General features: G+C 37.6%; 1 protein-coding gene across 1 annotated transcript in view; it reads right to left on the bottom strand.

The window, feature by feature from the left end:
* LOC110156429 (stromal interaction molecule 1-like) overlaps positions 1-14,209 on the bottom strand; it is a 48,371-nt gene that overhangs the window by 22,904 nt on the left and 11,258 nt on the right. Inside the window, exons 3-6 of the mRNA XM_020920629.2 lie at positions 10,412-10,542; positions 7,409-7,523; positions 3,513-3,624; positions 3,307-3,422 (exon numbers count right to left, since the gene is read on the bottom strand). Coding sequence (XP_020776288.2) covers positions 3,307-3,422; positions 3,513-3,624; positions 7,409-7,523; positions 10,412-10,542 — 474 coding nt within the window. The remainder of the gene's footprint in view (positions 1-3,306; positions 3,423-3,512; positions 3,625-7,408; positions 7,524-10,411; positions 10,543-14,209) is intronic.

The following is a 14,209-nucleotide window of genomic DNA, read 5'->3' as shown; positions in this document are numbered from 1 at the left end:
AATGGAGTAAGTACAGAGCAGTGGGCGTGTACTAGTGTCGGTGAAAACAATGGTGTCTTGAAAATAAGAGAATAAATATTACTCAAACATGCACAAATCAGTCCCAAAACAACTTCGATAAAATACATGTGAAGGAATATAACTATAAGACAGTTAAAAAGCTCTGAAAAATTCATTTTGCCGAATAGGTCTGCTTTAAGGCTTTAAGTATCTGTAATTTAAGAAAATAAATCCTGTTTCCACTGCGCTGGTTGACATTGTGTATTGGCAAAGTATAACTAAAACTGATCCAGATGTGTTATGTAACTGTTGTTTATCCTTCAAGTATTAACAGAACAGCTTTGTATGAATAAAACTTAAATTATCAGATGTTCTGCGCTAACAACTGCCAGGATTTTTCTGTTGCATTAATTTAAAGGCCCAGCCAGAAAATAAATTGAACTGAGACCTGATCCAGCAAATATCTTCTGAATATGAGATGACGTGAATCCTTTGACTAAAACCAGTGCAAATTAAGACTAAATAAAGAATTAGAAGCAGGAAAATCTAACATATTATCACCCAAAGATAAAAGACATAAATCATATACTCCAAGTTTTCCCAAATTAAAGTGAAAATGTGGGTCTAGGCCAGGATTTAACTGTGCAAAAACAGCCCTTATTTCAAATTTATTTACAGACAAAAAAGCGAAATAAAAACATCAGGATCACATAGAATATTCATATTAACTCCCTCTAAGACCAAAATGAGGAGATGTTACTGCTTTGTCTGGAATGTTCCACAGTATAACAGCGCAGCATAAAATGCATCTATTTTACGTAGAAAGAAAATTACAAGTATTTTTCTTACTCAAAAATACCTTAAAAATACGCATTCTCGTTGTCAGTGTAGTCGCCTCTCCACAGATTTGACCTGTAATTTGGTTTTGTGGTGTCACTGCTTGTTTCTTTGGAAATGGAAACGTTTAATGCCGTGCTGTGGAACACTCAAAGCAAAACCAAGACATCTCCATGGAAAAAAGCCGTTGGTTGGCAGACCGTTCACCAGAAAAGTTACACAGTGCACCTTGAATTGGAGTCGGTGGAGTCTGCCTTGCCCACTTTTGTCTCTAAACACTCCTAAATTGCACTTTTTTGTGGTGGCACTACTGGTTAAACAGGGATCCCCACTCATGAATTTGGAAAACATTTTGCATCTTCAATATGACATAAAGTCAGATCATTTGTGTAAAATGTTCAGTGTTCATGTGACCAACAAGAAAGCACTGCACTGATTCTCTGGGGGTTTAAAGCAGCTTTGTAGTCCGTACTGAACTTCAAAGCTGCTTTTTCAGTGAAAGGCGCGACAACCGTAGTTTTGCAAAGATTCAAGTATTTCGGTGGGCGGGGGCAATTGTTCTCAAGGCGGCCACCCTAACTATAAAACGCTGCGGGAAACACTGACTGATTTACTGACAGGATCGGCAGCCCCACACAAAATAATAAAACCCCAATCATGACAGTGGCGCTCACTCCAACTTCCAAAATAAGGTAGATGGAGTCTATATTATTGGACAAGATGCTGGTATTACGGGTGTGCATTGCCTTGAGTCTGAGCATACAATACTTATCATGATACGCATATCAAGGTTTGATTTTTCCCCGATATTTCCCAATACTAAAACAGTGGACGATATATTACGATTTATCAATAATTACTTTTAATAAATAATACAGTCAACTACAACTTCAAGAGAACAAAATTGTAGGAAATATAGTCTATATATTACATTTTTCTAAATCATAACTAATGATTTTTTGTTAAACATTATTTTAAAGAATCAATTCTGATGCATTTTGAATAGATTCGAGAAGGAAGAAAAGAAAGGGAGAAAATCATTCAATTCAATCATCAATCATCAATTATTAGGGCGGCAGTAGCAGGCTGTTAAAGAGTGTTTGTCCACTGATCCAAAGGTTGGTGGTGCGAATCGCGCTCTCCACATAAACATCATTGGTTGAGCTGTGCGATTTTAGCTCCCACAGATGAATGCAGTCATTGTGTCTTGAAGGTAGAAAAGCGCTATATAAAAATGTGACCAGTTACCATAATAATTTTTTCCTTTTTCTTATTTTTTTTTTTGTTTTGTTTTCCTTCCCACCCTAACCCTCTTACATCTCTTCTGTTTTATTATTTATCTACTCACACACACACACATTCACACTTGCTCTCCTGTATAAGAAGAACAGAAGTAGTGTTGTTACGATACCACTATGTACTTTCCACAAGAGGACCTGTAGATGCGAGCGCTGCTGTTTACATCTGTGGCTAATGCCCAGAGCAGGTTAAACAGACTGTGGAGGCCCTGCAGACTCTTAAAACACGCTGATAATAACAGAAAAGACATTTGTGTTTCCTCTTTGATACCTTTAGTGTGAATGCTGAACTGTGCGACGAAGCTGCAACAGCATTAACTCAGACTTTGTTTACTCTGTATAAATAGCCAGGTACTCTGAGGATGAGGGTCTTTTTAGTTTTACAGGTCTCACTGTTGTTTTTAGCCAAACTGTGGTAGAAAGTAACGAATTCGAAAAGTTTAAGTGTTTAAATCAGCATTACTTAAGGTCAAGATCATTATATATTTGACTCACTTAGTTCTCAAAAACTAGCTTGATTCAATAATGGCTTTCCCATTGATAAAGTTCACCAAACATTTTCTTTGAAGCAGCTTTAAATCCTCGATCTCGGGAATCGTTGCCAGCACAAAACTTGCACTTCCGGGATTCTTGCAAACTGTCTAGTGCATTCTGATTCCTGACTTAGTCGCTGAAGAGAAATAAAATTGAGCAGAGGCACTAAGTGGTGCCAGCCTGGCTACTCAAAAACTGCTTTATTCAATAGCTTTTCTTAAGCAATTTGAGCCTTTTAGTAGTTTTATTTATTGCTCTTGTACTGTAAAAAAATTTAGTAGCCTTTAGTAGTTTACTTCTTCACACTATGTGGTATAATACTGATATTGGTATAGTCGAATGCACCAAGGTCAAGCATCGGTATCGGATTGGATCCCAAAAAATGGTATTGGAACAACAGAAGCCCCTTATTGTCCCATCGCCCCCTTTAAACCTTAATATATGCCCTCCCGATCCCATCAAGTCAAAATGAAATTTACTGTTTGTACCATCTCTAATGTCACAAAAAATTTAAAATAAAAAGAATAGATTTGAGAACTGTGCAATGAAATATGACTATATGTCACTGAGTTTTTTCTTACCCTGGTATTATTGTCATTTCAGAAGTGTAAAATGTGTAAAAGTGTTTGCCTCAGACCTGGGGGAGGACCGAACAGAACCGTGTCCAGGGCTTTGAGCTGAAGTTTCTGCGCGTGGCTTCGCTCTGAGATCTTCAACAGGGATCCAGTGAGAGTCGAGTTTTTCACCGCCAACCTGAAGAAAGAAGGTTCAAAATGAGACAGAGGCAGACAGGAGCAGACAAGAGCAGACAGGAGCAGACAGGAGAGCAGACAGGGGTTGTACCTGGGGAGGGCGGTGCCGTTGAGTTGCAGGTTTCTGAAGGAGGCTGAATACTGAGGCAACTCCACACTAAGACACAACCACTGCTCCACCTGCACCAGCGTCCAGTTATACACTACAACAGGACTAAACAGGAGAACAAGGACTGACTAAACCAGGACTAAACGAGGGCAGAACAAGGACTAAACAAGGACTAAACAAGAACTAAACTAGAAAAGCACTCAGAGAGCGCAGACCTCCGCCAAGGACTACCCCCATTTTTTATATAAATTGCGATAAAATCAGTCTTCTGGATCAGATCCAGATCAGCCTTTGAAATATGAAAGATGATCCCATTGTCCATCCCTGAGTCAAATTTCATGGGGTTTCGTCAATAATTAACCAAGATATTGAGAAACAAAATTTTTGGCCCCATTTACCACATTGTTAAACTAAAAATTAAAAGTGATCCAGAATCCAGGATTTCTTCCGGATCACCCTCAAAATGAAATCAGTTCTTCCTTTTCACATTTCCAACAAATCCTGAAAATTTTATCAAAATCAGTCCATAACTTTTTGAGTTATGTTGCTAACAGACAAACAAACAAACAGACAGACAAACACCGGCAAAAACATAACCTCCTTGGTGGAGGTAACAGGACTAAACCAGATCTAAACCAGGACTAAACCAGGACTGAACCAGGGCTAAATCAGGACTGAACCAGGACTAAACCAAGACTAAACCAGGACTAAACAAGGGCAAAACCAGGACTAAACGAGGGCAGAACAAGGAATAAACCAGGACTAAACCAAGGCTGAAACTGAACTGAACCAGGACTGAACCAGAACTGAACTGGGACTGAACCAGAGTCAACCAGGACTCAATCAGGACTATAACAGGGCTGAACCAGGACTGAACCAGGACCAAGACTTAACCAGGACTATATAGAAACTAAACCAGGAGTCAACTGGGGCTCAACCAGAACTAACCAAGTCTAACTTAACAAAGTCTACCCAAGGACTCATTAAAGCCACATTATGTAACTTTTAGCCACAAATGTCAATAAAATAAAAGCATGATTTGTTTTTTTTCCCCCATTTTGGTTGTGTTTATTGAGCTGAAATCCATGCGCCCTGTGAGAGACTCTTCCTGCTAAAACTCTTATCTCCTTGGACATGTTGCTCCCTTGGTGATAATATTCATGAAACTTATCTATCTCCATGGAGAATGTCCCAAAGTTTAAACAGAATCATTTTAAAATTTGTCAAAAAGATTATGGACTCAAGTTCATATGAGTATACAGTTTTGATACTAGTCTTAAAGGTCCTACATTACGCAAAATTTACTCCTGTGAACTTTAAGGCATGTTATAATGTTGTTACCTCTCCAAAAACATACATGGAGTTGTGTTTTTGTTTGTTTGGTTTTTTCATACTTTTTTGTGTTTGAGTAATCCTTTATTATTAGTCCGTCTACATCTCCAACGCTCAAAATGCTCTGTTCCACTTAAAGCAGTCATGAAGCAGCAGTTTTCAAGTTAACAACATAGACTGTATATAATGAATGGACAGGAAGTTTGTCAGGAGGCTCTTCCGGCTCCTTCTGACCCTGGCTCCTATTGACTTTACATTGGGATCTTGTCATCCCTCTCTGTCTAAGTGCTACAGTGAGCCTCGTCATTTTAGTTGTAAATGTTCGTATTAACCTGCTCTACATGATTCTGAATTTTTCATTTCGCTATTTTGTTCCTAAATCAAGATATTAACATAAATAACGGACCAATCAGATGCCTTCACTCCCCGAGGTTGCTCCCACTAGCGTTAGCAACAGGTTTGATTGACAGCTCGTGCGTTAGCTGCCTCCAGTTGACGTAGTGGTCACTCACTGGAACTTCAGAGGAAAAAATCCCATGGACTAAGAGAGAATTTTTCTCATAAAGCACAATGTAATCACAAACTGCTCGTGTTCGGCTGACAGGGCGCCTACAACTTTCAAACATGTCGGATTTGTTGGCGATTTTTACCTAATTTTATATCATCAACTTTTTCTCAGCTCATAATCCTTCAGTTGTCTTAAAAAACGTTTTATAATCATAAGCTCTGGCTCCGCTCTGCTCTAGCTCCTCTCACTCCGATTGGTCAAAGCAATCACGAGACCACCGCTCCATGTGTGAGCTTGCATGCGCCTGCGGGAGAAAAGAGCACAACTGCGCATGCTCAGTCGGCCCACAGCCACCGGAAGTACCTCGCCAGGCTAAAGGTGAATCTGGAATTATGTGCCATTGAGCTCGGCCCATTGACTTGAATGGGCGGCCATTTTGCAACCCCAGGGCTTACATTTATCCAATGGCTGCGCGACTTTTCTGAAATTTAAACAGATCCACGGCTTTAACAAGTGACTCATGGTATTTAATAAAACTATCACTGGATCCTGACAGTTTGTCTCTGGATTTAACTGTATTGGATGATAATTCAAGTCAAACCATGCATCAAACAACTTTAACTTGTTAAACAACTTTTTTGTTGTTTGTTGTTGTACTTTTTAATTTGTTCTATTAGTCTTTAAATATAGCGATAGAAGTTCATTTACAGTCCGTCATGGCGAGTTCAGCATTTAATTGTGTCAGTAGACCTTCAAAGACCCTGATGTCCTGTTTTCTTTTGTACAGTCTATGGTTAACAATTTTTTTTATCTTTAGTTCAGCAGAGATCGGCAATTCCAGGAATGAAATGATCCGAATGGTTCTAGTGAAGGTGAGTGGAGTTTAAAAACACAGAAGAACTCATCGTAAATATGTGGGTTTGTGTGTTAAACATGTGTGAATGAAACAAAACACAACTCCAGGTCTGTTTAAGATGAGGAAACAACAAACACAAACTATAGATCCGAAAGTAGCGTAATCTGGGCCTTTTAAAACTGACTTGACTCAACAGCCCTATCCAATCCTGTGTCGTCCTGTTTGATTACAAATTCTTTTCACTCTCTTCCTCTTTCCATTTTTGTGTCTTGACATTTACAAAAATATAACAAATTATGAGTCTCTTAAATAAACCCAGATGAGTTCCTATTTATAACCATGATATGTTTATTTAGACTGGACCATTTTCCCTGCACTGCTGAGAGCTGGACTGCCGAGGTTTAAGAGGCACTGATAACCAAGAAAAATATAAACATGACAATAATTACCGTTTTAACGCACAAAACAACAGATAATCTCAACTAAACTAAAAATGGGGACTGAATCGGTGTGAAATAGGGCTAAACCAGATCGAAAAGTCTAAACCAGGTCTAAACCAGGTCCAAACCAGGTCCAAACCAGGTCCAAACCAGGTCCAAACCAGGACTTAACTATGACTGAACCAGCCCTAAACCAGGCATAAACCAGGAAACCAGGACTGAACCAGCCCTAAACCAGGTCTAAACCAGGTGTAAACCAGGTCCAAACTAGGTCCAAACCAGGACAAAACTAGGTCTAAACCAGATTGAAACCATGACTAAATCAAGGCTAAACCAGTACTAAACCAGTACTAAACTAGGTCCAGAACCAAACTAGAACCAGGATTTAACAGTGACTAATCTAGGACTAAACCGGATTTTAATTCTGACTAAACCAGGACAAAACCAAATATAAACCAGGTCTAAATCAGATCTAAATCAGATCTAAACCATAACTAAATCAGGATTTAACAATGACTAAACCAAGAGTAAAACAAGAACTAAAGCATACTAAAATCAAGTCTAAATCAGAATTAAGCCAGGACTAAACCAGGACTAAAGCATATTTAAAGCAGGTCGAAACCAGTACTACACCAGGGCTACACCAAATCTAATCCAAGAGTTGACCAGATTTTAACTATGACTAAACCAAGACTAAACCAAACATAAACCAGGTCTAACCCAGTCCTAGCCCTGGACTAACCCTCAGAGTGTTTCCAGGTGGTCCACATGTCTTCGATGCTGATGTGGAGGTCGGCTTGGTGAAAATTTCGTCGTTTGGTTTTGGAGTCTGAAAACTTTAGGTCCTCGCGTAAAAACTGGGGACACAGAGGAGCAGCTTTAAAACCAGAGCCACAAATCTCGAGTTTTTTGCACATACCTGCTTTGCAAGTAAGAAAGTCAGGAGTGAACTTGTTTCATAATAATCCTCAATTTGACAATTTAGCAATTTTTCCAAATCTTGATCATTAAAAAACAGAATTATTCAGATTAATGTGATTAATTGCCCACCTCAACATGTCAGTATTTATTTATTTATTTAAGTAAATGGCATCCTTACATTCATTGTATTACACAAAGGGTCATGCCACGCCATTTCATCAAATTTCCAGAAAATCTCACGCATCATGATAAAAAAAAAAAAAAATGAAACAATTAGCAGCTCCTTACCATCATGTACCAACCCTGTGAAATTTTTGTCATTTTCAATTAATTCTTTTCAAGTTACAGCTCATTTTATGAGGAGGTTATGTGTCAATTTACAGGCCCAAAATGCACGCAATTTTTTCTCAGCCACTTTCACAGGTCGGTATCTCCGTAAGTATCACACAGAGGGCTGAAATTTTGTAGGCCTGTACTCCTCTACTCTGTGTTCAGATCAGATCTTTCGAAAGTTTGGTATCTCATCTCATTGTCATTTTATATGAACTGAAAAAAAAAAACTTCCGTACGGTACCATTTTTAGCCCCTTTTTAAACCTACTTGTAGGTGTAGGAGACCCTTATTTTTTTTTTTTTTGAGAATCAAGATAAGTACTAGGACTGTTAAAAGAAATCACCAAATGTTGGAACATTTGAAATAGGTTATGTGTGAGGATCCTATTAAAAACAAGAAAACTTAACATGGTCCGATTTTCACATGTAATTTCTGGCATGTGGGTAGTGATAAAAAATAAATAAAATTTGAATCATTTTTTTCTTGAAAGACCAGAAAAAGACCTTTCATATGGTACCAAACATATGTATTTTATGAAGCTCCTTAAAATTTTAATTGTATCTTGAACATTCACATTTGACACAATGACACGAGTATACAGTGACCATGTACTATGTTTTATTCCAGCAGCTAAAGCTCCCAAACATGAAGAATGAACAAGAATAAATCAACAGGATGTGTTACAAGTTATCTAAAAACCCAGAACACAGAACATGTATGTCTTATTCGTCATCAGTATCAGTAGGCACATCTTCATAAACCCGCAGTCGGTTCCGAAGCTCTTGGATTTTCTGGCCGAGGTCACGGCAGCATGCACAGTCCCCACAAGCTTGACCACCAGAATTCTCCTCAAACTGTGGAGGCTTTTTCATCCCTGGTGAACTGGTTTTAGATGGTTGAGTTGACCATGTTGTCTGGGGTGTGGCCTTGTTACTTGAATCAGGCGCTTTGTCATCTGTGCACATCATTAATTTCTTTGGAGTAGGCTCTTGTCCAAAAATGTACAGGCTCTTCTTAAACAAAAAAATAAAATAAAATAAAACAAACAAAATGTGCATTTGGAACTATATAGGTTCACCCTGGAATAAAGATAAATATGACTTTTTAATATGCGATAAATTCCCTCAAATCCTGAAATTTCCCTTAAATGGGCAACCTTAGCACTTTCCATTTAAGGCTCCATAAGACTTTCTTTACCTGCTCAGGCGATCCGAACATGATAGGGAACCGTTTCCTCACTTCTTGGCTGCTTCCGGATGTTTGAGTTCCTTGCACACCTAAATCTATTGTAACATTTTGCATAGTCTTGAACATCAATGTGCCGTCCACAACTAAGAGAAGACAATATCATATCCTTGAAAATGACTTAATTGTTTCTTTAATATGAGAATAATTTACAGCTGTTTTCTAGGATGTCAGATAACTTGTCACCTTGTCACATTAAAATTATTATCAAACCATTTGATTCAGTCTTTAAATGTTTAGTGACCTTAGCTGCTGGAATAAAACATAGTACATGGTCACTGTATACTCGTGTCATCGTGACAAATGTGAATGTTCAAGATACAATTAAAAAATTGAAGGAGCTTCATAAAATACATATGTTTGGTACCATATGAAAGGTCTTTTTCTGGTCTTTCAGTAAAAAATTATGCAAATTTTTTTTTTATTACTACCCACATGCCAGAAATTACATGTGAAAATCGGACTCTGTTACGTTTTCTTGATTTTAACAGGACCCTCACACATAACCTATTTCAAATTTTTGGTGATTTCTTTTAACAATCCTACTACATATCTTGATTCTCAAAAAAAAATTGAAGGGTCTCTGACACCTAAAAGTAGGTGTAAAAGGGGGTAAAAATGGTATGCTTTTTCATTTTTAAGTTCATATAAAATGACAATGAGATGAGATACCAAACTTTCCATACATGTTATTTGAACACAGAGTAGAGGACTACAAGCCTACAAAATTTCAGCCCTGTATGTGTGGTACTTACAGAGATATCAACCTGTGAAAATGGCTGAGAAAAAAATGACGTGCATTTTTGGCCCGTAAATTGACACATACTCCCCTCATAAAATGAGTTGTAACTAAAAAGCAATGATCGAAAATCACTAAAACTTCACAGGATTGGTACATGATAGTAAGGGACTCTTTGGTAATTTTTTCAAATTTTTTTGAGATCGAAGTGCTTGGGCCATTTGTTGAAATGGCGTGGAATGACCCCAAAATGTTGTCATCTTAAAGTCATTGCCATCTCCTCAAAAACAAACCTGGAGTTGTGTTTTGTTTCATTCACACATGTTTGAGTAACTCTTTTTTCAGTTTGAAAGAAGAACTCAGCCTTAATATTCAGGGTTTATGTTTTAAACATGTGTGAATGAAACAAAACACAACTCCAAGTCTGTCTGTGATGAGGAAACTACATTATAGCATATAAAAAACAGTGTCACATGGGCAGTTGTGTGATAATCAGGTTATTCTCACCTCGTCAGTCTCGCTGCTGTCCACGTTCCCATCGGCATCGTCGTCCATCATTCTGTGGATGGAGCAGATGGCCTCAAAGCTCAGTCTGGAGTTTTCATCGAGGCACAGAGGAGAGTCAATGAGGCAAAAGTCTGAACAGAGCACAGATTCAAAAAAGAAAAATTCAAAAAAAAAAAATTAATACAGACAGAACTAAACCAAAACTAAACCAGGACTTAACCAGGACTTAACCAGGACTTAACCAGGACTTAACCAGGACTTAACCAGGACTTAACCAGCTCAGACATTAAGGAGTATTCATCACAAACAGACCTGTGTTTTGTCTCATTCACACATGTTTAACACACAAACTCTGCATATTTATTTATTTACTCTGTTCCACCTTGTGATGTCATGTGGTGATACAGAAAGTGCTCCACTGTGTTTTTAAACCCCACACAACTTCACTAGAATCATTTGGATAATTTCAGACCTGGAATTGCCAGTCTCTACTAAACAAAAGGTAAAAGGTTCCTGTTAACTTGAAAACAACCACTATGTGACATCACAAGGTGGAACAGAGCATTTTGAGCTTTGGAGGAGTAGACAGACTAATAATAAAGGATTACTCAAACATGTGTGAATTAAACAAAACACAACTCCAGGAATGTTTTTGAGGAGGTAACAACACTGTGTAACCTGCTTGTTTCCATGGAGATATGCCTAGAATGTTCCACTGTATGGCCATAAACTTAAGAATCTCCATGGAGAATTCCAGGCCAAATTACAGGTTAGATTTGTAGAGAGGCGACCCCACTCACAGTAAGAATTCATGTATTTTTAAGATATTTTTGAGCTATAAAAACACCTGTAGTTGAATAAATGCAAGACAGATCGGTTTAATGCCATACTGTGGACAATTTAAACCAAAGCATTAATATCTCCATGGAAACAAACAGGTTGCAGACCCCCTCCATAAAAGTTACACAGTGCACCTTTATATTTTTATTACTTTATTTCTGTATTTTATTTTATTTTAACTTGTGCATATACATTTATATAATGCCTTATTTGACACCAGTCTCTTGCTATTTTTGCTACTCATTTATATATTTTTTTTATTCTTTGTTATTATATTATATTGTGATGTGTGAGCTACTGTGTCCAAATAATTTCCCTTGTGGATCAATAAAGCTTGTCTAAGTCTAAGTCTAATCCATTTTGTGCAATAAAGGGCATTTAATAATATTTGTAAGCAGCTTTTCTGTATTTTACCTAAACAGATGACAATTTATGCCTCTCTTTACTGTTGGCAGGGATCAAATTGGTCAAAAATAGAGACACCTGGGACATTACTTGTATAAAACTAGGACAAATCACAGTTTTTTTATAAATCTGCTGGAACAGGGGACTCAGGGCTCAAAATTGGGACTGTCCCCAGTAAATAGGGCTGTCTCATCACACTAGTTACTTGACTTCACTACCTCACAGTGTCAGGATCCCAGCTCGGTTTCCAGTTAGGTGTGTGTGTGTGTGTGTGTTTTTTTTTCCCTATGGAGTCTGTTTTGTGTGGGCTGTTTCTGTTATAACGTGCACTTCTCTTGACTGTGTGTCTAAATGATCTTGTCTGTCCCACTGTGGGGATCTGGTTCATGTCTCCACATTGTGTAAGAAGCATCACAAAAAACAAGATGGCTGATAACTGAAGAAACTACATTATCCTGCTTCAGCTGAATTAAGTTAAAGGCACCGGGGGACAAAGTACAAAGTGGTTTTGTTACAGCAGCAAAAAAATAAAATAAAAAATACTCACGTAAAACTAAAGTATCACATGAAAAATTTACTCAAGGAAAAGTTTTAAAGTGCATGTTTAAAAATGTACTTAAAGAGTAAAAAGTAAAAGTATCTCACAAAGCTTTTGAGATCTAATAAAACTATAAAACCAAAGCTTAACGAGCTTTGTTGAGCAAAGCCAATACTGACTTTGTTCAACAGAAACAAGTGAATCAATATTTATTTCCTACCTGTTTTTGTTTGTATATTTGTCTTTGCTCAAATTAGAAATGTGTCAGCAGGGTTAAACTATCATAAAATATAAATATATACTTTTACTTTTCAGTCCAGTTAAAAAATGTAGTGGAGAAGAAAGTACGGATACCTGCTCTCAAATGTAGTGAAGTCAAAGTAAAAAGTATCCATGGTAAAATGTACTTAAGTAAAGTACAGATACCTGGTATTTTTTATTTATGTACAGTACTTTACTAACGTTACTGCCTTACCTTACACCACTGGTTAAAGGTGCAGTACATAACTTTTTGGTTTGGGGGTCGGTCACCTGCTTGTTTCTATGGATACGTCATTGCTCTGCCAGGAATGTTCCACAGTGTGACATTAAACAGCTCTACCTTACATTTATTCAATTACAGGTGGTTTTACTGCTCAAAAATAGCTAGAAAAACAAGTATTCTGAGTGTGAGCGGGGTTGACTCTCCACAGATCTGACCTGTAACTTGGTCTGGTTTGGTCTCCATGAAGATAGAAAGGTTTAATGCCATACTGTAGTGTTAACTCACAAAACCTGCACATTTAGTCTGAGTTCTTCTCTCAAATTTAAACACTTTGGTCCAATTTTTGATGTCATGTGGTAATACAGGAAAAGCTCCACTGTGTTTTTAAACTCCATGCACCTTCACTAGAATGATATGGATCATTTCAGCCCTGGAATTGCCAATCTCTACTGAACAAAAGGTAAAAGTTGCAGCTGTTAACTACCACTATGTGACATCACAAGGGGGAACAAAGCGTTTTGAGTTTTGGCGATGTAGACAGACACAACTCCAGGTCTGTTTTTGATTTAACAAGATTATAACATGGCTTAAAGCTACAAGAGACAATTTTCTGTAATTTAGGACCTTTAATTAATTACCATTCCAAAAAGTTGTAACCTAAAAGTAAAGTGCTTTTATTTATCCTTTCATGTCACAGCATTACTCTGTCGTTAAAAAGCTGGTCACGTACTTGAAGTTTGGTCATGTATTGTTCTCTCATCATTAAAGGTGCACTATGTAACCTTTCTGGTCTGTCACCTGGTTGTGTCCATGGAGATATGAGAGATATTAATATATTTGCTGTCCCTAAATGTACCACAGTATGACATTTTACTTGCTTATTATTTAATTATAGGTGAAATCTACAATAAAACAATACTCAATAACATGCATTCTACTCTGTGACCCACCGCTCCACAAATCGGACCTGTAAACTGGCATGGTGCTCGTCTCCGTGGAAATAGAAAAGTTTAATACTGTACTGTGAAAAATTCCAGGCAAAGCAACAACATCTCTATGGCACAGTGCACCTTTAACTCACACACAACTGTACTTAAATGGATTTCTATATGTTTGACTAATCCTGTATTGAGCTGCACTTGAGACTTGAGTGCTCCTTACCCCCTGTCCCCGCCCACTTCTCTGAACCTACTTGTGATTATTCAAAACATTTAGACTCTTGGTATTACATACATGGTTCAGAAATGGCACGGGGCTGTTAGTTCTGCCGTTAAAAAAGAAAAGTCAAAGGATCCCGCTCTGTTAAGCTGTCTTAGATCAATATTATGTTTTCCAGTTAACAAAATGTAAAATCCTAATGAACTTGTATTAGAAGATAAAGGTCCTATATTACATAATAGTGACTCTTGTAGCTTCATGTTATAAAACTGTTGCCTCCTCAAAAACAGACATGGAGTGGTGTTTTATTTCATTCACACATGTTTGAGTAACTCTTTATTATTAATCTGTACATCTCCAAAGCTCAAAATGA

Source organism: Boleophthalmus pectinirostris, unplaced genomic scaffold (genome assembly GCF_026225935.1).
Source record: "Boleophthalmus pectinirostris isolate CB_2022bp ecotype Guang Dong unplaced genomic scaffold, ASM2622593v1 HiC_scaffold_12, whole genome shotgun sequence".
Classification (NCBI taxonomy): Eukaryota; Metazoa; Chordata; class Actinopteri; order Gobiiformes; family Gobiidae; genus Boleophthalmus; species Boleophthalmus pectinirostris.
The sequence above is the reverse complement of the archived record's forward strand: the minus strand, read 5'-3'. Positions and strand labels throughout refer to the sequence as shown.